This window comes from Saccostrea echinata, unplaced genomic scaffold (genome assembly GCF_033153115.1).
Source record: "Saccostrea echinata isolate AGI-Se365-2 ecotype Australia unplaced genomic scaffold, CSIRO_AGI_Sech_v1 ptg000033l, whole genome shotgun sequence".
NCBI lineage: Eukaryota > Metazoa > Mollusca > Bivalvia > Ostreida > Ostreidae > Saccostrea > Saccostrea echinata.
Window position 1 is genome coordinate 27,407,501 of NW_026889782.1, and position 26,684 is coordinate 27,434,184.

At 32.6% G+C, this 26,684-nt stretch overlaps 1 protein-coding gene and 1 long non-coding RNA gene across 2 annotated transcripts in view; both read left to right on the forward strand.

Annotated features, from left to right (window-relative positions):
* Nucleotides 1-26,684, forward strand: part of LOC133198813 (uncharacterized) — an 801,505-nt gene that overhangs the window by 614,318 nt on the left and 160,503 nt on the right. The gene's annotated exons all lie outside the window — the stretch shown is intronic.
* Nucleotides 14,659-23,752, forward strand: LOC133199187 (uncharacterized). Its single transcript, XM_061335037.1, has 7 exons — nt 14,659-14,679; nt 16,583-16,816; nt 18,365-18,505; nt 20,173-20,376; nt 20,540-20,595; nt 22,334-22,471; nt 23,707-23,752. The coding sequence occupies exons 1-7, from the start codon at nt 14,659-14,661 to the stop codon at nt 23,750-23,752; spliced, it is 840 nt and encodes a 279-aa protein (XP_061191021.1).

Sequence of the window (26,684 nt, forward strand, 5' to 3'; positions counted from 1 at the left end):
ACTAATACATATCAGCATATTACTATTAGGTTTGATAAAAATATCTTGAATGATTTATTTAAAACTGAGCTTAACACTTATTTGAGAAAAGAGAGGTCAAGGTCAACGGAAAGGTTGAGGTCAAAATGTTGATGCAGTTGAAAAACTTATATCAGTATGTATTTACTATTAGCATAGAAGTTCAACAAAAATATCAGAAATGGTTTATTTAAAATGTAGATAAGGCCAAATAAAAAAATATGTGTGGTTCGGGTTACCCGACCTTCCCTATTTTATACCCCCGACCCTAAACTTTTTTTTGGCAATTTTCATATTTTTCCGGAATTTCCCCCAATTTCCATAAATGGCTCCAGTTTAAGTTTTAGTTTCAGCAATGACGGCCTCCTTGCAAAACATAGTGCAAGTGTTTAATAGTGTTAAATCCAAAGCAAGCTAGCATGTAGGTGTCCCCTACCAATATTGACTAGTATATTATCACACCACATCTAAATGCCATTTGCAAAGCAGTGATAGGTACTATTTAGAAAAAAAAATTAAGAAAATCATTTTGTTAAAAAAAAAAAAATAAAAAAAAATTAAAAAAAAAAAAAAATCCCTACCTACCTACCCTAATTTTTTTGGAAGTGTAACCGGAACCACACATATTTTTTTGTTTGGCCTAAACACTAATTTAAAAAAGTGAGGTCAAGGTCAAAGGAAAAGTCAAGATCAAAAAAGTTGATGCAATTGATATCTCTCAGCAGTATAATTATATCAGCATATGAAGTTTGATAAATATATCTTGAATTGTTTATTCAAAACTGATCTAGACACTAATTTAAGAAAAGTAAGGTCAAGGTCAAAGGAAAATTCAAGGTCAAAAATTTTGATGCAGTTGAAAAGCTTACATCAGTATGTATCAGCATATGACGTTTTATTGAAGTCGGACATGACAAACACTATATGCCTCGGCCATATTCATGGCAGGGCATAAAAAAACTTGAATCTACACTATATGAGGATGTTTCCATATCAAAATGACTAACAAGCAAATTCAAAGAATTGTGGTCCCCTGCTTTCCGTGTCCTAGTGGATGGGATGCCATTATTTATGACATATTGTTTCAAATATGCACGCCCTATCATATGTCATTCAAAAGTAATCACCAAAGTTAAAATTTTTGAAAATTAGGTAAAACATCAAGGTCAAGGGGTAAAAAATCATAGCATGCTTGGAAACATCTTGTTACAGGTAATGTACATGTCAAATATAAAAGTCCTATCTCTTCTCAATCAAAAGTTATAAGGAAATATAACATTTTTGAAAAGTAGGTTCAACTTCAAGGTCAATGTCACAGAGTCAAAAGTCATGATATATTTAGAAAGGTCTTGTCACAGGTAATATACATGTATAATATGAACGCCCTATCTTTTCTCTTTCAAAATGATCATTTGAAATAATGTTAAATTTTTTGAAAAGTAGGTCAAACTTCAAGGTCAAGGTCATGGGTTCAAAAATCATGGTATGTTTAGAAAGTTCTTGTAGGTAATGTACATGTGAAATATGAAATCCCTATCTCTTATTATTCAGAAGTTATGACCAAGGTTAAATTTATTGTGACAGACGGACAGACTGACAAACGGACAGACTGACACACAAATGAGATTTAATGTCCCCTAGGTCCCTTTTGTGAAAACAGACGACAATAATGCCCTTGCTATTCATGAGAAGAAGATTTATGATGGAAAAAATCCCCTGCATTTTTCTATGTAAATCATTGGATCCCCATATGTGGCCCCATCCTACCCCAGTGGGTCATAATTTTAACAAATTTGAAGCTACACTGTCTATGTAAAGAAAGTTTCAACTTTTTGGGCCCAGTCAGTGGTTCTTGATAAGACTTTTTTAAAATGATACCACCAAATTTTCACTAATTCTTGATTATCCCCCCTTGAAAGAGGGTGTGACCCTTCCCTTGAACAAACTTGAATCCCCTTTACCCAAAGATGCTTTGTGGCTGGGTTGGTTGAAATTGGCCCGGCGGTTCTAGTGAAGAAGACAAAAATGTGAAAAGTTTACAGGCGGACAGATGAATGACAAACAAAATGTGATCAGAAAACCAGAAAAACTCAAGTGAGCTAAAAACTGATGATCACAAGTACTTGGAAAGAGTTACAGTATTTGAAAAGCAGTTTTTTTTTCATGCATTAATTGTTTTCAGAAGCTGAAAAGGTATGACTTGTATCCATGTTGAAAAAACTTCACATTTCAGAAAACAGTATGATTAAAAATAGTTAATCAAGGTGCTTTGAGTAGCAAAATAAGCTAAACTGGTATAGCTAATTCAACCACAGAGCTTAGTGAATTTTAAAATGCACAACCTTTTCAACTCTTAATCATTCTTAAAATATTTATATCATCATTTCTGATTCAAGGGAGAACTAGAGATATGATCAGAAGTATATCCATTGACTAATAAACATGTACATGTATATTGTGTTTTTTAAGTCATTAATGTTTGTTTGTTGTTAAATGTCCCTCTTGGGAATTTTTCACTCATACGGAGACACCACCACTTAAAAATAATGAAGACGTACAAGTCGGATTTAAGGTTAACACTCATTTTAGGAATTTTCAACAATTAATTAAGACGTAAAGAGATAACTCCTTCCCCTTGCCCCTTCCCCTTCCCAGACCCCAGTTTGTTCATGTATGCAAACTAGTCTAATACTTTGGTTTGACATAAAAAAAATGTGAATACATACAAATAGTTTAATGGTCCATCTCTTTGAATGATTTTCATTCCTAATTCTAGGTTGACCCAAATTCATGAATGAAATGTCAAGTAATCTTATCATTGATGCACTCCTATTTAATTTGATGTAGTCATATTATGAACAAGAGAGTGGGGATGACCTCAAGGGTTCATAACCTTAAACCATTAGATGTACATAACATAATAACACAAGAAACAAAATTATGTCTAGTCAAATGGAAAAATTTTCTACTATTTAGGAGTCGCATGATCATTTGTCATTTCAGGGACAGGGAGCGGCTAGGGAGATTGGAACCCCCCCCCCTGGAATTTGCAGTTATTTAAATAGGACTATATACTGATTTACAGAAGCAAATAAAAAATGACTTTGGATGCCCTCCCCCTTTAAAAACATGGACCCCACCATCATTGTTTTTATTTTGTTTGTTTGTTTGTTTTTTTTTTATTTTGCTCCTCAGGAAATTCTGGGCTGGAATTTTTTTGGACCGAGGTGTGGACCCCCCTCCCCCCCCCCCCCGGAAAAAAATTCCCGGATCTATGCCTGTAACTGAATGTAATGTCGACAACGGGAGATAACTCTTCAGAATGTGAAATTCGTCTATTGTGGCATCGATGATCCACTCTACGATCGGCTCATACATTCAGTGTCTGAGAGAGAAACGAACGACAACTCTGCATAGGAGATTGCCGATGATCTTTGATCCTTTTTAAACTTTAACCTAACCATTTGCATTTTGGTTTATTTTACCCCAATCTATACTTAAACTTGTACTTACCGACTGTCATAGGTCCTGTCAACTTCATGAAATATAATCCAATTAAAACACAAAATGAATTAATTTCCACTGATATACATGTAACACTGCACCATGTCACATGGCATGTGCAATCTAAAAATGATAATGGTAAAACTAGTACTAGTACTGGTAGGGTGACGCAAGCCCAATGTGATGTAGAAATTTTCAAAAAGGTGTTCACATACATGTACAGTACAAGAACAAATTTTAAATTATCATAACAAACGATGTTTTAACATAACTTTGCCATCTAGGCCTATTTCCAAAAACAGGCAAATTGTGTGTGTGTGTATTTGGGGGGGGGGGGGGGGGGACACATATAAATTGATTGGGTATGGCTTTTCAAGGAGGTTTTTGCCTAATCAAATACTAAAAAAAGTTTGCACATTTTGATAAATTCATCAAAAACGCTTTGTACTAAAATAATATTATTTGTTGTTGAGAAGATAAATTTAATTTAAAAAGTTCCAATTATGGGCCAAAAATTTATATCCCCCCCCCCTTTTTATTAAAACCTAATTTACAACATTAATTAAATTCTGATATTTCAGACTGGTAATGAATTAAGTATATGAAATGCGTATAAGAGGTTCATGGGTCACATGGTCACCTGAGCATTTTATGCTCGATTTGACGAATACATGCACTGTGTAAATTGTAGAATTATTTGGACTTTTTCCTTGGTAAGCCCAATATGAAGGAGTGTGCATTTAGAGGCAAACACCTTAGTGCGGGTATTACTGTCTCATGACAGCATCTAGTACTTGCTTTGTATTAATAATGTCGTCTTCAAAACAATGTCCGATATGGAAAAAGGAAAAAGAAATACAAAAAGTTAAAACAGAGAAAAGAATACCATATCCGGAAGCTAAAAAATTAGTGAACATGTACAGCGTTCCAAAACCAAATATGACGTATGCAACTGTTGTTAAATCATCCTCTTTGAAGGAAGTGTCTACTCAGGTCTCTGAGAAAGATTTTCTACAGCAGACCTCATCATCTGAAGCACCTTTGTCTTCTCATGACAAAGGTAAATCTACTTCATCACCTGCTTCTGCAGGCCATGCAGCTGTGGCTGCACCAAAAACTGCAGCTGCGGCTGCATCAAAGCCTGAATCTGCAGGAACATCTAGATCATCCGGGAGACAAAACAGATCTCCCCCAAAAAACAATCAGAAGCAGTCGAGGGATCGGTTGCCGAAAGGGGCAGACGACCTCGTCGCTCTCCACAATAAATTTGGGGTCCTAGAAGAAATGGACGTTACACCTTGTCATTCTTCCTCGCAGGCCGGAAGCGTGTCACCCAATAAAAATAAAGGAAGAATATCCCCCATCTCCTATAACAAGAAATAAATATGGATCATCCTACAATTATACAATGGAATTGTCGAGGTTTTAGAGTTAACTTTAACGAATTATCTTTACTTATTCAGGACCATTGCCCGGTAGCTTTATGTTTACAGGAAACACATTTAAAGGAAACAGATAAGATCAATATTAAAAACTATAGTATGTATAACCATTATGCTCAAACTGATAGAGCATCTGGCGGTACTTCTATAGCAATCAATAATAAATACATTCACAGCCAAATAAGTTTAAAAACTAATCTTCAGGCAGTAGCTGTACGCGTTTCTCTCGATAAGACAATTACCCTCTGTTCTGTATATGTACCCCCACACTATCAATTACAATCTTTAGAACTCACAAAATTAATAGAACAACTCCCTGCTCCATTTCTGATTGTCGGTGACTTTAATGCCCATAATCCGCTTTGGGGTAGCGACAAAATTACAGATAAAGGGAAAAAAATTGAAGATGCAATATCGCATCATAACCTTTGTATACTTAACGACGGCTCAAACACCTACTTGCATCCGGGTAATGGTTCTTATTCATCAATAGATATTAGTTTAGTAGATCCTTCTTTACTCCTAGATTTAAGCTGGTCAGTGCATGATGATTTATGCGGGAGTGATCATTTCCCAATCATACTTAAAGTACCCAAACCCTCTGAAAATAACAATGTTCAAAACTGGAAATTAAACAAGGCTGATTGGAATAAATTTGAATACTTATGCTTACAAAATATTTTGGATGAAAAATTTGAAAACCATCCTGATCCTATTCAAAAATTTACTGAAATACTATTAAATACTGCAAATGAATGTATACCTAAAACCTCGACAAATTCTACTAGAACTAAAAAACCATGGTTTACAGAAGAATGCAATGAAGCAATAAAAGCTCGAAAAAAAGCAGAAAGATTATTCAATAGAGTACCTACATCAATAAATTTAAGCAATTTCCGTGTATTTAGAGCAAAAGCTCGCAGAACTATTAATTTGAACAAAAGAAGATCTTGGAAAAAGTTTGTTTCAAACCTAAATTCACATACCTCTATAAATAAAGTTTGGAACGCAATAAGGAAAATAAAAGGAAAAGGTCCTGAAAAATATCAACATCTTAGTATTGGAAATCAAATTATAACTGATAAGAAAGAAATATCTAATGAAATAGCTAATACAATTTCAAAAAATTCCTCGACAAACAACATGAGTCCTAATTTTATTGCTCATAAAAATACTCAAGAAAAGAAAACATTAGATTTTATATCCGAAAACAAAGAATGTTATAATGAACCATTTACTTTTGAAGAGTTGCAAAAATCTTTAGACAAATCTCATGACACAGCTGTAGGGCCGGATCATATCCACTATCAAATAATTAAACATCTTCCTAGTGAAAGTAAAGAATGTCTTCTGCAAATTTTTAATACTATCTGGGAACGAGGTCATTTTCCACCTTCCTGGACTCAAGCCACAATTATTCCTATTCCAAAACCTGGAAAGGACCATGCAGACCCTAATAATTATCGACCAATTGCATTAACAAGCTGCTTATGTAAAACCATGGAACGGATGATCAATGAACGCTTAATATGGTTTCTTGAAACCAATAACATCCTTACAAATATACAATGTGGTTTTAGAAAAAACCGAAGTACTATTGACCAGTTAGTTAGACTGGAAACCTATATTAGAGATGCTTTTGTTAAAAAAGAGCATGCTGTGTCTATCTTTTTTGACTTAGAAAAAGCGTATGATACTACATGGAAATATGGAATTTTAAAAGATCTTTACAATGTTGGTCTCAAAGGAAATTTACCTAATTTTATTAAGAATTTTTTAAATAATAGAACTTTTAAAGTGCGATTAGGAACTACAGTTTCAGACAATTTTGAACAAGAAATGGGTGTACCACAAGGAAGTATTCTTTCAGTCACATTATTCAGCATTAAAATAAATAGTTTGGCTGAAGTACTTAAAAATGATATGCATGGTAGTTTATATGTTGATGACTTTGTTCTGTGTTATAAGTCTAAAAATATGAATTTTATTGAGCGGCGGTTACAATCATGTCTAAACAAAATTCAAAATTGGGCCGATACTAATGGTTTTAAATTTTCAATGAATAAAACCGCGTGTGTACATTTTTGTTTAAAGCGGAAAAGCCATGATGATCCGAATTTGCAATTAAATGGAAATCCAATAAATGTAGTTAAAGAAATAAAGTTTTTAGGTGTCATTTTTGATAATAAACTCTCTTTTATTCCACACATAAAGATGCTCAAAGAAAAATGTTTAAAGGCACTCGATATTATTAAAGTAATAGCAAACACAAAATGGGGAGCTGATAAAAGTACTCTACTTAAACTCTATCGCTCTCTAGTAAGATCGAAATTAGACTATGGGTGTATTGTGTATGGATCAGCTAGGACTTCCTATATAAAAGCTCTTGACGCAATCCACCATCAAGGTCTTAGATTGTGCTTGGGGGCTTTTAGAACTTCTCCTAAAGATAGTTTATATCTAGAGGCAAATGAACCACCTCTAGACTTGAGAAGAATTAAACTTGCTTTACAATATATAATTAAATTAAAAGCAAATACCGATAATCCTGCTCATGACTGTGTTTTTCATCCACCAAATGCAAATTTATATGATAAAAACAAGAAATGCATAAAACCACTTTGTTTCCGATATAAAAATCATATAAGAGATTCCGAACTACCATTGGATATTGTAAAACCTTCTACTCTTTCTGAAATACCACCATGGAAATTAATTAAACCAGTAGTGAATAAATCTTTATCAGATCTTAAGAAATCAGAAACAAATCCTCTCATTTTTCAACAGAAATTAGCTGAAATAAAATCTAAACATCCTTCAAGAGAAATTTACACAGATGGTTCTAAGGACAGAGGCAGGGTTGCTGCTGCTGCAGTGGTCAAAAATGATGTTTTTTCTACACGACTTCCGAACGAAGCAACAATTTTTACGGCCGAAGCAAAAGCTATACAACTTGCTTTTGAATATATAAAAACTTCTAGTGAAAATTCATTTACAATATTTTCAGACTCGCTCTCATGTTTAGAGTCCATACACAATATGAACACAAATCACCCATACATTTTGGATATATTAACTAAGTTCTATCATCTTACTCAACAAGGCAAAGAAGTCGAATTTTGTTGGATTCCGAGTCACATTGGTATTTCGGGTAATAACAAGGCCGATAGTTCTGCAAAAACAGCTCTTCAGTATGAAATTGTACCTTTTAAAATTCCTTACACTGATCTTAAGTACTTGGTGAAACTTTACGTAAATTCCCTTTGGCAAATATTTTGGGATTTTTGTGATAATAATAAACTTTATACCATACAAAACAAAGTTAATCAATCATCTGACTTTGGCCTGAAACGTCAGGACGAAGTCATTATTTCAAGAATAAGAATTGGACATTCAAGGTTTACCCATTCATATTTACTGAGCGGGGAACATCAACCTGAATGCATATCTTGTGACTGTGTAATAACTATAAACCATATACTTTTAGAATGTTCTGATTTTACGCCTGTTCGAAATAAACTTTTTAATGGCGTGCAAACAATGCATGATCTTTTTACAAATGTAAATCCTAGTGCAATTTTACAATACTTGCAAGAAACTGATTTTTACAATAAGATTTAAATGTATATATTTTTATTAGCATTTTGTAATTTTCAATTTAACTGTTTTTATTTTTAAATTCCAAGTCCGTCGGATGGGACGTAAAACGGTGCCCCGTGTCCAGGATTACAACCCCCTTGGCACGCTAAAGATCTTTTCTCTGGTTTTCGAAAAAGAGTAGGCTCATTGGGGGCCGCCAGAGAAACCCAAAAACTCTCAAAACCGTTCATACAGTATTTAATTCATACCGCCGAAATATGGCTGAAATATTGCCGACTCGGCGTAAAACAACAATAATCAATCAATCATATTAATAATGTTTATATTATCCATATTCCAAGTTGTTAAAGGCAGAGATTTTAAGCACCGCCTCCAAAAATACCTGGTCTGTGTACCCTGTCACTCAAGTGACTGAGTGCTAGAACTTGATTGACATTTACTTAGGCCAAATAAAAAAAATATGTGTGGTTCCGGTTTCCCGACCTTCCCTATTTTATACCCCGACCCTAAACTTGGCAATTTTCATATTTTTTAAGGAATTTCCCCCGATTTCCATCAATGGCTCCAGTTTAAGTTTTAGTTTCAGAAATGACGGACTCCTTGCAAAACATAGTGCAAATGTTTAATAGTGTAAAATCCAAAGCAAGCTTGCATGTAGTTGTCCCTTACCAATATTGACTAGTATATTATCACACCACATCTAAATGCCATTTGCAAAGCAGTGATAGGTATTATTTAGAAAAAATTAAGAAAATCATTATGTTAAAAAAAAGAAATCCCTACCTACCTACCCTAATTTTTCTGGAAGTGTAACCGGAACCACACATATTTTTTTGTTTGGCCTTACTAGTCCACGTATACCTTTTGGCACTCGTGTTGACCTTCAAATTAACTTTTGATCCTTTGATATTTACCACACATGGTATAATCAATAGAGAAGCTGTATTACTATGATAATACTATGGAATTTTTAGCTTGATGATATATATACAAACACCTTTCATTAGTATTAGAAATAATTATGATATTCTTTATGATAATATATATCAAAATTTTGTTAAAAAATTTTGTCAAAGCTCAACAAATACTTTGAATAATAATTTCTTTAATGGGTGAGGATGCTTTGACACATATTCAATTACAAATTAATTAAAAAAATTTGAGATTAAACTTTATTTACAATTTTTTACTTCTAATTTAAAAACATCTCAAAATCCCAGCACAAGTAAAGTTTGATTTCTTGGGTACTCTACGTGTATTAAATCACTTCCTGTGTATAAGGATTAGGAGACAAACGGTCACAGGTAGACTGCTAGCCCTCAAGGCATTCAAACCTGTACAAAATAAGCCCCTCCCTCACCTAGAATTTACCAGCCGGTAAAAAATCTCTGCTTTTAAATAGCATTGATTGGGAATTTATCATATTGTTTTTCATGATACACGTCTTTGTTTAAATACGATACGGAGAATATTTTCCTTTTTTCTTTTTATTATTTTCAATTTATCTGAGTGAGTTACAGAACTTTTTTTCAGCACAATATGATAACTGGTTTACTTTCTATACCTGATATGTCCGAACAAAATTAAATTGGAATGTATATTTTACAATTTTATTACATGTCTTTGAACTCTTAATTATTCTGAAGACTGTTAATGACACTGTGTTGATATCAGAATCTACACATTTATAAGTACACGTCAAAATTAATTGCTTTACAAATATTGAAAATAAAAACTGGATCATGTAACAGATCTCAGTTTAATGAAATGTTATAAATTTTTAACAGCACATCCACATTTATCAGAAATATTACTAAAGTGAACTAGTGAATACAAATATTTATAACTGTACTAGTATTTACAATTACCCAGGCACGCAATAAAACATTTTTTTTTCAATTTATCACCATAGTTCATGTATATATCTCTGTTTACAATTGTAAAATTTTATTGAGATTTATAATTTTAGTTCATTCTGGTAAGTCTGCCAGAATCCCTTAAAGGGCTCCATAATTAGGTGTGATAATTAGAATCTGATGTCAGACCAACATTTTTTAATATCCTGTTTTACGGGAGCGCAGACCCTAATTTGGGCTAAAATGAAAATAAAAGTCCCCAATTCAAGTTTTATTTTTAATTCTCCCGCCGATAGTTTATACGTAGTCACTGAAAAAAATTAAAGATATATAAATGAAGTTTTCACAAGCCTTTCAAAATGCGTTTTGTCATTGGCTGAAGTAAATATATTCATCCAATCACAGTATTCGAAGTGGGAATAGTCACAGCACAGCATAGCGCCGAAATGTCAGAATCAGAGGGTTTCGTATATTTTTAAATAGTCATTTTAAAAAGTGACATGTCAATGTCATATATTAAAAAAAAGTATAATTTTCAGTTTAACTTTTAATTAAAGATTTAATGAAATAGACGAAACAGTTACATATATCTTGATCAAATGTCATGCAGAGGGCCACGTGGGAATCGAGGTTCTGTCAACTGCTTGTTTAGAAAGGTTTGAATTCATATTAACTTTGTGACACTTGCTTCAATACATTGAAATATGTCTTGAAGATTTTTTTAAACAATAATGTTTTCTTTTACAATTAACGACTGAACAGAACACTGTAGAACTGGTAGAAAGTGGCGTGACTGTGGAAATTCGAGTCACAACTTTCACTTGGTCATTTTATGACAAATATTGGAATTCAAAATTACCTACGAAAATATATGTTTGATTGATACAAGACATTATTTACTTTTTTATCATTATATGGAATTTTGCGTGCTAACTAAACAAATTAATGAACATCAGCTATTAATAACAGCTGATATAGTGTGTATGTTATCTCTTGTTTAGTAAAACAACTTTTTTTACCACTAGGGAAAAGTATTGTTGTAATTGGTACGCTCTTACAAATATTATTTAAATTCAAGACCTGGTTTCTTTTATTTTTCATACAAAAGTTGTGGATTAGAACCAGTTTCAACAATTAAAATTTTTGAATTCTGCAGTAAACAGAATATTGTCATGTGTATTTTACATGGATATACTATAAGAAAGACATACATATTTTCTACAATTATGTTAAAATTTAACATGCTCAGAAACAAAAATATAAAGATAAAAGAGATTAAATGTACTAAGATTGAGGAAGTTTTATTATGTTTTCAGTAGAGAGATTGTGGTCCTTATTTTCCACCTACGTATATATTAATTTGAATTGCGTTGAAAAAAAAAAAAAGAAATATACAACTTTTCTTCTTATTGTGTCTTACATGCACTTCAGTCTGTGAATTAATTTATTTTAGCTGATCCATTGAATGTCTCACTGTATTTTTGTCATGTTTTTACTTTGCCAGAGCTAGTCCAAAATCCTCAGGTCTTGTATAATTTGCTGAATGCCTAAAAATAAAAGATTCTGAAAAGTTTAAGAGTGATATGATATAAATCCTATAAGTTTTACTGTGGTGACACAATGATATTTGACAACTGAGAGGAGACTACAGATTTGTATGCTCGATTTGCTTTAATGTTAGAAACAGCAAACAGTTAATACTAGAAAATGCACCCCTGTCCCAATTATAAATCTAAGAGAAAGTTAATTTAAAATAGTTCATTGATACATAAAAAATACCAGGGTTCCCCAGTACCAGTTTTGTGTTTTGTATACATAAGTTTTTCAAATAACACTTTTTTCCTAAAAAATTAGGGTCATAGAACAAAATTCCATCCTTAATTAAAAATAAAAAATTTTATTGCATTTTTTTTAATTTTATTTTTATTTTTCTGACCGACTGCTTACACTCAAGCTTTTATTTTTATTTCAACCCCTTGATTCAGATTTTTGGAAAAAAAATTCCGTAAAAAAGAAAATAAAAAAAAATGGCCTTAGGTCTCAAGAGCAACAAGACCATTTAAAAGAGTGAAACCCGGCCTCTACACATAGTGTAGAATCAAATTTGTACATGTAGATTGAAGTCCATTGTTCCAATCATGACCCACTGTCATAATTGTGGTCACATTAACATAGCACCAGAGTTATACATATATATAAGAATATATAGACTATACCTTTAAAAAATATCTCCTCAAAAACAGCAAAGCATTCTCGGGTAATTTACATTAACATCATCCTCAGGTGTGAAGTAGGGCCACATTGTTATACATGTACAAAGAAATGTATACAAGGAATAGTATAAGAAATAAATCTTCAGAAAACATCTCCAGAACAGTAAAGCCAATTGTCTACCATGATTGTAGACATATTAATATCAATGCATATTTGTTCAAATCATCAGTAAAGGTTAGGTCAGCCCACTTCAGAGCCCCTATACACTGCACAATATAGAGCTCTGATTTTTTGATATTGTTCAGTATGAAAAATAGATCAATAATCTCACCTATGTAAAATAATTTGAAATCAATGTATAATTCATTACATTATTGAGTGGCAGTGTTTTCAGCAGTTACTTTAAGGCTCGTCCAAAAAAAAAATTCCCAGCTGATTGTGTTATGTCACAACCCCAAACATTAAAATAACATTTAGTAAGATTTGAAGGTACTAAACTTAAAATCCACATCTCTTTATACTAAAAAAACAGACATTTAGTTGATAACAAGCACTGGAAACTTAATGCATAATGAAATTAATGGATAATGACTAAGTTATGATTTTACCAAAGTTCCCCAGAAGATCACTAATTTTCCCAGTTTTTACAGTCTCGTCCTTAGTCCCAAAAAAGAATTGTGAAAGTCTGGTCAACTATCTTGAAAATTCTTTGAAATGAAATTTTACTACAAACTTCAGATAAAGTATTGATAATTCGAAAACCCTTTAAGATAAAAAATGAGTAGACTTAATGCCCTGGTTTTTTTTTTGTTTTTTCTTTCTTTCTTTTTTTTGCAAATGTCCCTCTACCAAGCTATAAAATAACACTTAACAGAGGAAAGAACTTAAAAATTTTTAATAAGTTTGTTTTTCATATAAAGAAAATTAATGTAGTACAGCTGAGAATCGAGCAGATTCCAAGACCTTCGTACCATGCTACTTTCAGCTGATGAGTCAACAGATTTAATTAAATAAATTCTGTACACTTTCTTAGCCTTATTCTCTCGATAGATGTATATATAAATTAAAATATTAATATGTTAAAAATATATTAAAAATCTTACATTCTTCATCATATATTAACAAAAAATTATTACAAGAATTTCAAATGATAGATTTTATGTAGGTTAATATACTCAAAGCACTCCATTCCATAAAGACATTGTGGACCTCAGCCCCTTCTGGGCATCGGCTCCATCACTTTTTAAGAATGGAGTGCTATTCATACATTAACCCTAACGTAATGCATATGTCAAAATAAAAAAAAAACTTGATCAATTTTTCACTCGAAAGTTATAACCAATATCAAAATTTTTGAGAAGAAAATCATGTTTCAAGATGAAGTTCAAAGTCATGGAGCCAGAAATCATATCCTATAATTTTGGAGAGATCAGGTCACATATAATTTCAAGAAAAATATGTAAGCCCTATCTTCTACCATCATTCAAAATTTATGACCTAAAGGTTAAGGCTTGTTCAAATATTTGTAAAGTGGGTCAAAATTATAGGTAAAAATTGTAAGGTTAAAAATCATAGCATGATTGAAAAGGTATTCTTATAAATCATGTACATGTGAAATACAAAAGCCATATCTTTCTTTCTCATTCAGAAGTTGAGAGAGAATTAGAATTCATCAATTTAGAATTGAAACCAATAAAAATACTAGTATTTTCAAATCATGTGCTAAGATGTCCATGGGCCTTAATGTTCATAGGATGAGGTGTCTGACACTCAAAAACTTGTCCAATTTCCCTTCTGCATGCAGAACAGTGTTGCTTGCCCACTGGTTACAAGTTGGCAGCATTATTGTTCTTCATATTCATTATTCATAGAAATATGTCTCACATTCATATTTCTTGTCATATCAACCAAAATGTACAAAAAGAAACTGCTAACAAGTATACATTAGGAAATTCTTCATACTCGCCAAATAGTAATAGGAACTGGTGCCTTGTAAAAGAAGTTTCAATCAAGCATTCACAGACATGCAATTAAAATTGGAACAGGTAAAACACAGACTAAAAAATATGTTTAAACAAAACTTAATGAAAGTTGATTCTATTTTAAAATCCCTTTTGATCAAGCAAGTTCTCTTTCCATGGTTATGTCATATCTTTAATGTTTGGGGGAGTGACAAATTCAAGAATGAAGACATTCCAATAGGAAAATGGTACCGTTTTTATAACCAAAGACCCCAACAGTTTGCCTATTTCCTCCCCAATCTTTACAGCCCCGCCCAGGTTCCGAGAAGTGGTGTGAGAGACCTTTCAGTATTTCCATTCGATCCTTAACTGCAGTCTAAAGAAATACAGATACATGTAGCTGAAGAACTCGCATCCATAGCCCATTTAAAGAGAACTAGAAATACCAAACACATTCTGTCTTCCAACTATCAGACAAAATTAAATTTTTAGCACACCTGAGCTGAAAGCTCAAGTGAACTTTTCTGAATCTGATCATGTTCTGTTTGCAGTTCAATCTGTCTGCCCATCTGTCTTTAAACTTTTCACTTTGACTTCTTATCCAGAACCACTGGGTCAATTCCAACCAAACCTGCCTCAAAGCATTCATGGGTGAAGGGGATTCAAGTTAGTTCAAATGAAGGGCCATGTCCTCATTCAAGAGGAGTAGTTAAGAATAGTGAAAAAATCTTTCTCTCGAGAACCACTAGGCCAAAAAGTTGAAACTTAGAAAACCTTTATTACATAGTGTACATTCAAGTTCCTTTAAATCGTGAACCCCGGGGTTAGGGTGAGGTCATAATGGGGGATTAAAGTTATACACAGGAATTCATACAAAAAAAAATCTTTTTCTCAAGCACAACAAAGCCCTGTTCTGCCATATTGATATGAAAGCATGCTCTTGTGCTGTAGATTCTTTGTTTAAATCATGACTCTTGGGGCCACTATGTGGGATTAAAAGTTAACACAGGAATGCATTGGAAAATATCTTTAAAAATCTTCTTCTCAAGAACAGCTAAGACATAATTACTCATATTTATATGTAAGCATCCTCAGGTAGCATAGACTCAAGTTTGTTCAAATCATGATCCCCTCAGGGTAGAGAGGGACCATAATCAGGGATCAAAGTTATGCATCAGTCTTAGAATATATAGGAAAAAACTTGAAAAATTCTCTTCTGAAGAACAGCAGACATGTTTAGTCATACTGATATGGAAGCATTCTTAGGAAGTTAAGATTCAAATTTGTTGAAATTATGACCCCAGGAGGTAGAGTGGGGTCACAATGGGGGATCAGAGTTTTATATAGGAATACATAGGAAAAAATCTTCCTTTCATGATTAGCCATGATTAGTCATATTTATATGGAAGCATCATCTAGTAATGTAGATTCAAGTTTGTTCAAATCATGATCCATTAGAGGTATGAAGGGGCCACAATTGGGGATTAAGTATTTACAAAGCAATATGTAGAGAACACTCTTAAAAAAATCCACTTAAGAACAACAAGACCATTAGTTAATATGCAAAGTTTAAAATTCAAGCCCCCCCCCCCCCCTCCATGTAAACTTTTAATACTGGACTGATTGGTACTTTTTCCGAGCCAATGTGCTCAGGTGAAAAATGTGGCCCATGGGCCTCTCATTAGATTAACCAGGGTTTGTCACTAAGGCATGTCTGAATGACCCAGTCTAGTATATGAGTGATCAGGTCATGTAAAAAGTATGTGAAGAAGACAAAATAGCAGTTAAACACAGTCTGAGTTAAACACCCATTTCAGTCTTTTAAGGAAATAATTTAAAACTTGTGATGAAAATTTCTTATATCCCTGACTGTAAACCGCCATCACTGTAAAAAGGTCTAGTACTTGTAAAAGTTAATGACAAGCCCTGTTAATTGCAAAATAAAACATAAAAGAATGTCACATTAATAATTATATTCATTTCTAAGGGCCCCCCACCAATAACCATACATGTCCTCGAGAATGTCCTGCTCAGGAGATATGGAAATGGGACGCAGTTTGGAACCACCTACATTGTGTCATCAGACACAGCATACAGGACAGTGAAGACACTGGTGATACACGAGAAACACCTTAACACCATCAAGGCCAGCCAGAACTATGTTGTTCTAAAAGTTATTACATTGCAGGATGGCACAGTTAAAATTGGCCAGCAATCAGTAGTAAGTTTGACCTTTCTAAAATCATTATAACACTCATTCTGCTTTAAAATTGTTAATATGTATAAACCACCATTCCATTTAAAACGATGGAACCTTAGAAATTACTGTTCAAAATGGACAATGTATCTTCAGAAATTGAAAATCAATTACAGGAGAGGAAAAAAATTCAAAAAGTTCAATTTATAATAAATATAAATACATAAGGTGCAATTTTGCAATTACATGCAAATGTTTACTTCTTAAAATTGGCTTAGGGCTCACAATTACCATAGGCTTTAAAGAGCTTTTCCAATCACATATTGTCCTGCATCCATCTGTAATTAACTGTTCACATTTTCGACTTCTATTCAAAAACCACTGACCCCTCAACAGGAAACAATTTTCCACGGCACCTTTGCCACCTCGGGAAATAGTTTCCACCCCTAGTGAACCATAAATTTGCCATATCCCTCGTACCCATTCAATAACTGTATAATAGATCATAAGCAACACATTTCATTAATTCCATGAAATTTTAATATTACCTGCTGTTCCATCCATACCCAGTAAAAAAAAAAATATATAGCTGTTAGTACATTTATCTATATTCTTATTTAACAAAACTGAATTTTTCCAATTCAAATTCCTTCTGTAGAATTATTAAGTTTTTTTTGTTATAAATTCAAGAGCAAAACAAACTTGTTTTATCCTTCCATTTAAACACTGTAGTTATTACAATCAATCATGCTGTTTAAATTCATCTGGACAGTTTTGTGCTCCTGTTTTGAGAGATAATTAGTAAATTAGCAGCTCATTTAGACCTGAAACAGTCCTACTTAGGTTAAATATTTACACCATTACAGACTACATGTAACAATCTCCTTACATCTTCAGTTACATAAAAACCAAATTGGGTTCATAATTTCATAAACCATTATTAAGACTACATCTAACTCGAGCTTGAAACAGAGACCCGCTTGAATGGAATATAAAAGTACTGAGTTATGATTTGATATAAAATGAATTACTTAGAAATCAAAAATTTATAAATCACAGGCAGTGATACCAGGTACATATCTTAGCAAATCAGGTGTACTACATATTTATACCCCAAGAAACATTGTGAATTTATAATATACCAATTTCTAATTTCAGTGTATTTCCTGGCAATAAATTATTATTTCTGCCAATTACCAATATTTCTCATCGTCCAGGGAAAATTTGATAATTTCCCATTTTTTGCACATAATACATTTGCTAAGCTTTGTAACTGAGTACTAAGAATGGTCAATCCTTAATCATCCTGTTTCTTGCTTTTGGGCAACATGGCTTCAACACTTAGTTTATCATTTTGATTTAGTTTGTAATTCAATGGAATCTTTACATTGCTGTATCATGCTTAGTATAGTGTAAGGACCCTTCATTTAGCCTCTCGATTGAATAGGAAACAACTTTAAGAAGGAATTCTGATAATTGTAAATAAAAATTTCTCTAAAATACCTGTTCATTAACCTGTATTATATATTAAGAAGGTCAATCCTTAACGAATATCATACTGGGTTATTACAGGTTATGCACACAAGGAAACCAGAGAATTTGGTGGATGTAGTCATAGACAACTTCCAGAACCCACCAGTCATTGATGAGTTGGGTAGAATTGGATCTCTTAACAACAAAGAAAGAATTTCTGTAAAGGGAGAAGTCTCCAGTGTAAGTTCTATTCTATTTTTATCATCCTATTTCCACAAGACTGAGCTTGGTTTAATAGAACAAAGAAATAACATATAAGAAAACATAATAGATTCAGGTTGAAGGCTAGCACACTTCATGAAATATGCCTACATGACATTAATCTGTGCAATTTACACACCAATACCTTGGACAAAAATTTAAAAAAAAAAATAAAAATTAAAATTAAAAAAAATACATTCCTTAAATAGCTTTCAAATTCTGTTTATTTAACCATCCCCCAAACATAATATTAAAAAAGTTGCATCCATTCTCACTTGAAATTAATAGTTAAGCCATGTCACATAATCAGGAATATCAATACATCTAGTTCAATAAAGGGAAACTATACAGTAAAATCATCTGACAATACAAAATTCATACATTAGGAGCCCACATCATATTTATAAAATGCATTAATAGACCAATTTCATGATAATGTTTCCATTATGCTGCCCACAAAATACTAGTATTGTGCTTGATTCATACAGGAAGTGACATGACCAGTACTTGCATCTTTTTCATGTTAAGAAAAAGACAAAAAAAAAACAGTTATCCCCCTTTCTCAATTTTCTGTAATCTAAAATTTATCAGTACATTTTGTACCATGATAATCATTTAAATTAAAGAAGGAACAAAGGTTTGGAATCTACTAAAAATATGTCTTACAGGTATTAGATTTCCAAAAGTGAAATACTGAAAATCTGTCACAGTGTGAAAGGATACCAAAGTCATATCCTGTCACAGAGTAAAAAAAATATCAAAATTAGTATAAAAAAAAAAAGAAAACTTTCCGGTCTATCATTAGATAGAGTAATACCAAACCTAAAACTTGCCAATCTCTACCAAAAAAAAAAAAATTCCGTGAAAATTAATTTTATATATTGCTTTCAAGCACACAATTGCTATTTTTTAGCAGTATGACATCTCAACTACACAATGTCACATCTTGTGACAAAGTGTTAAGAAAAGAGAGTAAATTTTATTTTTAATATGTTACATAAAAAAAATTACTTGCCTTGCTGTTGGATTTTGAATTCATCACTTAAGTGTGATAGGGATTTTTTTTTTATATTTCTTATTTTAAGAGTACAAACTTCTGCTAAGTATGTGGTACATTTCCATATTTGAAAACTCTCATATTATAATAAAAGATAAATACTGGTAGTAAAAATTCAGACCTCCAATGATAAACTTTCAATTTTTCTACAATATCTAAAAAAAATCACTCAAACATAATTTTCAACAAAAAATACAGGTCAAGTTTCTTGAATTTGGTCTTGGTTCAAATATTTCTGACAAGATCATAGAGATGATAATTGCTTTAATATGTATTAAGCAATGAAATCATCATTTTGTTAATGATGTGCATTAAGAGATACACTTATTTTTCAAAACAAACTTCTGCTATGACTTCTATTTGAGCATTATAGATAAATCTGCACTGATTGATCAGGTCAACAAAAAATTTGCATATTGGAAAATATATAAAATCCACCCACCTGTCTGGATTTCTCAAAGAATTTGAATGAGAATTTAGGATTTCTCTTATCATGGCCTTATATAGAGAAATTTGCTTAGAACTTGCTATGTAGTCAGGACATCAATTCTGTAAGGAAGTATATCTAATCCTTTAAACAATGTTGTAGGTATCGAGCATAATACGCACAAATGAAACTCAAAGGAAGATCGTCACCCTCACTGATGGAAATGCTTCCATGGAGATTAAGTTGTGGGGGGCACTGGCTGAAACCCCAGTGCACGAGGGATCTTCCATTGCCATTACATGCCTCCATGTTGATGTGTATCAGGGCAAGAGATCTCTAAACTCCTCTGGAGGCACTGAAGTACAGGTATGCTGTACAGCGATTTCTCTTACTTGAATTCAGTTTTCAGTTCAATGATAAAGTAATCTTCAGAAATCTGAATGGCTAATAAAAATATAAAATGACAATTAAATATCATCTGTAATATATGATTCCATAGACATAATTCGGATTGAATAATTTCTTACAGAATGTAGACATTGAGGACACCTTTGCAGGTTTCATTCAAGCTGCCTCTTTTGATGAGTAAGTAGTTAATATTTTTTCCTTCTGAAAAATATTTTTATGATGCAAAAATTGTAACACTTTTGAATGCAATCTTTGAGTATTTGGTTATTTCACTTATTATGTGATGGACAACTTTACGTAATTAAAAATGAAAATTGTACTGTTAAATATGATGGACAATTAATTAATAATTAAAACACTGTTTAACATCAAATTGACTCCAGCTTTGAAATTCCAATTCATTAAAGCCATCCCTTCTTTTGTACTACAAAACTCTGATCAGAGCTCTAAGTTCCCCTGAATTTAGAAATTTTTCTTCTCAGCAAGAATCAAACTACGCTAAATCATATATAAAACCATCCTCAAACAGTGTCAATTTCAGTGTGTTCAGATCATATCCCTTCGGAGGCAGGGTGAGGCCACAATGGATGATCAACAATAACATGAAAATATATAGGAAAAATCTTAAAATCTTTACCTCAAACACAACAAATCCATGATTGGTCAAATTTATATGAAAGCATTCATCATGTTTCATACATTCAAAGTTTGTTGAATCATAACCCCCGGGGATTTGTGAGGGGCCACAATGGGCCAGTTAAACGTAAGTAATACATAGGGATAACCTTTTGAAAAATCATGAGAAGAACACCAAAACCAAGGTTTTACATAATTATAATAAGGAACCATTCACAGGTTGTGTTGATAATAATAGTTCAAATCATGACCTTAGGGTGTACAGATGGGCTGCAATGGGCGATGAAATTTATCATCAGAATACAGAGAAATATATAGGAAAAATCTTTTCAGAACAATACATCATTGCTCATATTAAAGTGGAAGCATTCACAGGCAGGTTATATTTAAACTTGTTCATATGATTAACCCTGGAATAGAGTATGGGGAAGATAAAAGGTCAAAGTTTTTTAAAGGCAAAAGAAAATCTTTAAAATATTCAAAACCATTTAAAACACTGACAACAGGGCTCGACATTAACTTTTTTTCCTACTTGTCCATTCGGGCAAGTGACCAAGACATTTACTTGTCCGAACTTCAACTTCACTTGTCCGAAAAATTGCAGTAAAGATAAATACTTAACCGAAAAACTAAAAATAAAGTCCATTACATGTGCATGATGTTATTTATAAATACAACAAACACATAAAACAAAATTTTATCTAGACTTTCTGTCTTGACAACATAAATGCTGTCAACAAAAAAAACAGAATCCAAACTTCGTCAGTTCCATGCCTTTGCAGTTGCATGCAATTAGTGAACTTCGATCCCGATCAAGTGTACTCGATTACATAGCGATCTATATCGGGATCGAAGTTCAGTTTTTATGTGCTGTTTCTTAAAGTACCGTTAAACTTTCAACAGTCATTCTTTTAAATATTAAGAGACTTCTTTACATAAAAATGCACTTGTCCATCGGACAAGTGCCCAGCAATATTCACTTGTCCGTATTTTTTATTCACTGATACCGGACAAGCGGACAAGCGTTAATGTCGAACCCTGGACCGGTCATCTTAATGTACAAAGATCTTCAGTTAAAAGTTTAAAGTTTGTTCAAGCCCTCCCCCCCCCCCCTTCTGCAAGTTACATTCTATGATTGAATGCAGATAGAAAAAGATTATAATGAAGTGTAACAGTAGACCATAAGGTTCAGAAGACATATTGCTTGCATATAGTAACTTTCCTGGAGAAGATAAATGAAATCCACAACTTACAATCTAACTGCTTACATATATTCTAGATCCAACACGTCCATACTGATTGACGATGAACTTCTCACTTGCACCAAGGACCAGCTACAAGACATCTTTCCAGGCCAAATCTTCACAGAAGATAAACATGTCCAGGGAAAGAAAAGGAGGAGTGTTATAACATCCATGTAAGAATCATTCACTCAGATTTATAGCTTTGTCAAAAAACTCAAATGTTCTCCTTTGCAGATTACCTTTTCTGAGTTTGTACTAAATGATGTACATGCAACATAAGAAAGTTTCAAATATTAGAGAAATCCCTCAAAAGCAATTCACCATATAACAATTCTCATATTTCCCCTCAATATTATCACATTAATCCAAAACAGCAAACACACTGTAATAACACTGGTTTAGTCCATTACAAATGTTGTTATTGTTCTTATAAGATTTTTGTTAATGGTTAAAACATACAAAAATATAATATTACCAGGCCAAAAGTAAATTGTGAACAATGGATAGTGATTCCATTTCATAGATATTGCCATTGCTATTTAGTCTTAAGTCAGGTACATCTTCCTTTCTCCATCTACATCATGATTCCATTACATAAGAGCTACAGTTTAATCAGGGACTTGCAGTAAAAACTCTTATGTGCATAATGTCTAAGAATAGAATTCCATCTGAAAATCACATTTATACAAATCTAATAATTGTACACACAATGAAAATGTAATCTATACTAGACACCATTCCATCTATCCAAAACAAAAACATGTCACAGTTTCAAATCCCACGGTGTGACATGGAGACTGGCCCTTCAGATGACACTGTATAAACCGAGGTCCTGTGTCGCAGTAGGTGCTTGTAGGAAAAAGATCCTTCACTGCTCAAAGGCCCTGAGTGCCAATTAAAGGTCAAAATTTGTAGATCTTCACCGGCAAGTGGTGCCCTCTCAGTACAATGAAAAATTATTGAGAGGGTCGTTAAAAAACAAACAAAACAAAAACAAAGGAAACACACACACACACACAAATTGGTTGTTAAATTCGTTTTCCCAACTTGTGCAAATTTTTCATCTCAAATTTCATTTTATACGAAATTTGAAGGATAAAAATTCAAAATTTTAAACATTATACTCAACCCCCCCCCCCCCCCCCCCCGCCTTATATTTTGATGTGGTTAGAAATGATCCATTTTAAAATTTGATTTCTCCATATCTAACAAAATCATTCGACTCATGTGATAAATGAGCACCATTAACACATTGTATACACCATTACTCATCAAGTTCTACACAATGTTTATATGTATATTAATGATTGATTAGAAAGTCTTCCAAATGGTAATATTCTGTGTTTTGATACAAAATTAATTGGTATTACAAAATTAGAATTTCAATATGATTTCCCTTTTTTTTCAGAGAAGAAGTCCAGCTTGAAAATGTTGTTGATGCCCTTATCCTGTAACTAGTGACAGAAAGGAAGATGTGGATGTGTAGATTTTGTATGCAGATACTGTAACTAGAACTATGCAATTCAGGAACATATTGTTTATAATGATCACTGGATCATATTAGATGTATCACTCAACTTGGACTTCTCAACAGTGTGCAACATTTCCTGTTAAAACATGTATGATAACTCTCTGAATGTAACCTTTTTCAAATGAACTTTCTAGCTCTACTGGTTAGATACCTAAAGAGCTTATGCAATAGTAAGGTGTCCACTGCCTGTCTGCTACCTGTCTGTCCATCTGTCTGTAAACAATTATTGAAAACATTACTCCTCCTACAGCTTTGGTCACATTTTAATCTTACTATGCACACAAATAGATTCCTTCGAGATACATAATTCAGTGCATTGGTTTCTCATGATGATGCCATGGTTACTAAAATGAGAATTTTTTGTAAAATGCCTTTAAAGCACTACTCCTCCTACAATTTCTGTCTGATTTCATAATAATTTGGTAAATTGAATATACTAAGAAATATAATTCCATTTATTGCTATTGCAAAGTGTCCAATCCAAATACCTCATTCCTAATTCTTTGTTAGAAGTAAAAATCAGTAGAGCTACAGTCTATCAGAGACTTAAGGTTATCAATAGTTGTCAAATAGAAAGCATATTTTTTTTTTTTATTTTAGATCATTAAATACACCATACTCAGAAAGTCACCTTGATCCATAAACTCTCATGTGTACAACTCTGAAACTACTTGCCCTCTGCTATAAAAATAACATTTTATGAAAGATTGTCCTTTATGATAACAAATAATATTGTATAGATTCATGTTTATATCCCAACTAGTAACAATTCAACACAAACTGTTACTGTTCATCTGATAATCAAGTTATGAAGTCAGCGCATATGTATTTTTCCATTTCATCCACATTCACAAAGTCAATCCACTTTAAGTCTCACTTTTTATTAGAATAGCATTTAGATTGTGGTATTATCATACATTCCACTTAGGCCTATAGCTTAACATTTTAATAGAATAGCTTTTTAGTTAATGATTTCATTAGTGCTGAATGTTTTCATCACACCATTCCATGTACATAGACTGCTGCTTTCTTATATCCTCCATCAACGAATGGTTGAATTATTGACATAATATATTACAGTAGATCTTTAGATGCTTAGGAAATAATAGTACCTCAATGTTTGTGTTTGAACTTAAAAAGAGATGTATCTCTGAAACTAACTTACTTGTTTATCATCTAAAAGTAAGACTGCAATTTGTTATGAATCTGCAATATTCATACGATAAGACCATTCCAAGTTTTTCCATTTCTTTAGTGTTAATATTGAACAAGATAATTGACAACCCACTTCAGGATGAAAACACAAGAGTAATACTCCAAAAATAGATCATTTTCATTTACTTCTGTCAGATTTTTCCATGAGTATCATTCTGTACTTCAAAATGGTACCATTTTCATCATATCTTGCAAATCAATAACACAGTTTTTAAATTAAAAGTTAAATGCTCACCAAAGGAAAACCTTGGAGTGGCTTGAAATGATGCTATGTACAAATATCTCTAAGTCTGAACTTCTATGATAGTTTGATAGTTATACATGTGTTGCATTATATATCTTTATGTTTCTTCATACCATTCTCATGCTGAATGTTATGAATGAGATAAACAATAAATTGCCTTCTCATATACAGAATTCATTATGATTTTGTTCTTCATTCCCATAAAAGTAAAAGGTACAAATCCTATAACAGGTCAGGTACTACCTTTAATAGAAAGCACTTTTCAACACGTAGCAATGTTTTTGTCAAATCCATTCTCCAATCAATTGAATGAGTCGCAAAGCATGACGGTCCACCTTGTGTTTATGATTCAAAAGCGACGTGGTTTTCGTCGATTTACTGCACAATATTTACTTGGTCATCGAAAAAACCATAAAGCTTCTTTTTCACATTATAAGGCTGAATTTGAAAGATTATATTCCGAAGACACAATTCCATGCTCACATTTAATATCTGAGTTGTTTTAGATGATTAATAGTTGCTATAAATACCGTGCAATTCAAGTTGCCCATTATATTCACTACAACCGAGTTCGTATTGATACTTGCAGTAGCTCATAATACCTCGCGACTCATGCAACAGTCGGTAAAGTAAACAAATAGCTAATTTACGTGCAAATTATGCTGACGTCAAAAAATTTAGTAGTCTCGACCTGTTTAAAAGTCCATAACTTTCAAACAGTAAGAAACTTGAAGTAAATTCAACACACAAAAATAACTACTTACAAGAGAAGAGTCATGACCGTAACCAAAGGTCACATTTGTCAAGTATTGATTTGGTAACAGATACAACTATCAAGCCCATATCTTGCAATTAGAAAACTTAAGGAATTCATACTTGACACTAGTAAATTGAGGCTGTGTTTGACCATAACCCAAGGTCTTTCAGGAGGCTTGTATCACGCAGTCTCGACGGAAGACCTACTCGTTGCTTTGCAACGAGCTTTGCTCTAGTTTATTAATACTTTGTTTGACATCAAAAGAAGGAGTCAGCTCTATTCCACAAATAGGAACAAATTTATATATTTTGAAATACAATCGAGGTTTACTATTTTATTCTGAGAATTGTAAATATGAAATTTAATAATCTATTCATTATAATTCAATATAAATAAACAATTGTCTATATGCATGTTTAATATCAGTTATACATGTATTTCATTGTATTTTATAAAACTCTGAATCAAGGGGAATAACTCTTTAGTTCTCCAGATGAAATGTAATGATGTTTATGATTTGTTATAATGTGAAATTACTATTGTTGTATTGTGAATGGAATATGAATTGTATTTTCAGGACTGCAATACTTTTATGATTATTGAATTTGGAATAACTACATGATCGAACCCGCAGGTGTT

Excerpts from the sequence above, each read along its gene's own strand:
- LOC133199187 (XM_061335037.1), top strand. The coding sequence starts at position 14,659 with ATGCAATTAAAATTGGAACAG. Across the intron at positions 20,377-20,539 it reads CTGGAGGCACTGAAGTACAG|AATGTAGACATTGAGGACAC; the intron begins GTATGCTGTACA and ends AATTTCTTACAG. Across the intron at positions 20,596-22,333 it reads CAAGCTGCCTCTTTTGATGA|ATCCAACACGTCCATACTGA; the intron begins GTAAGTAGTTAA and ends CATATATTCTAG.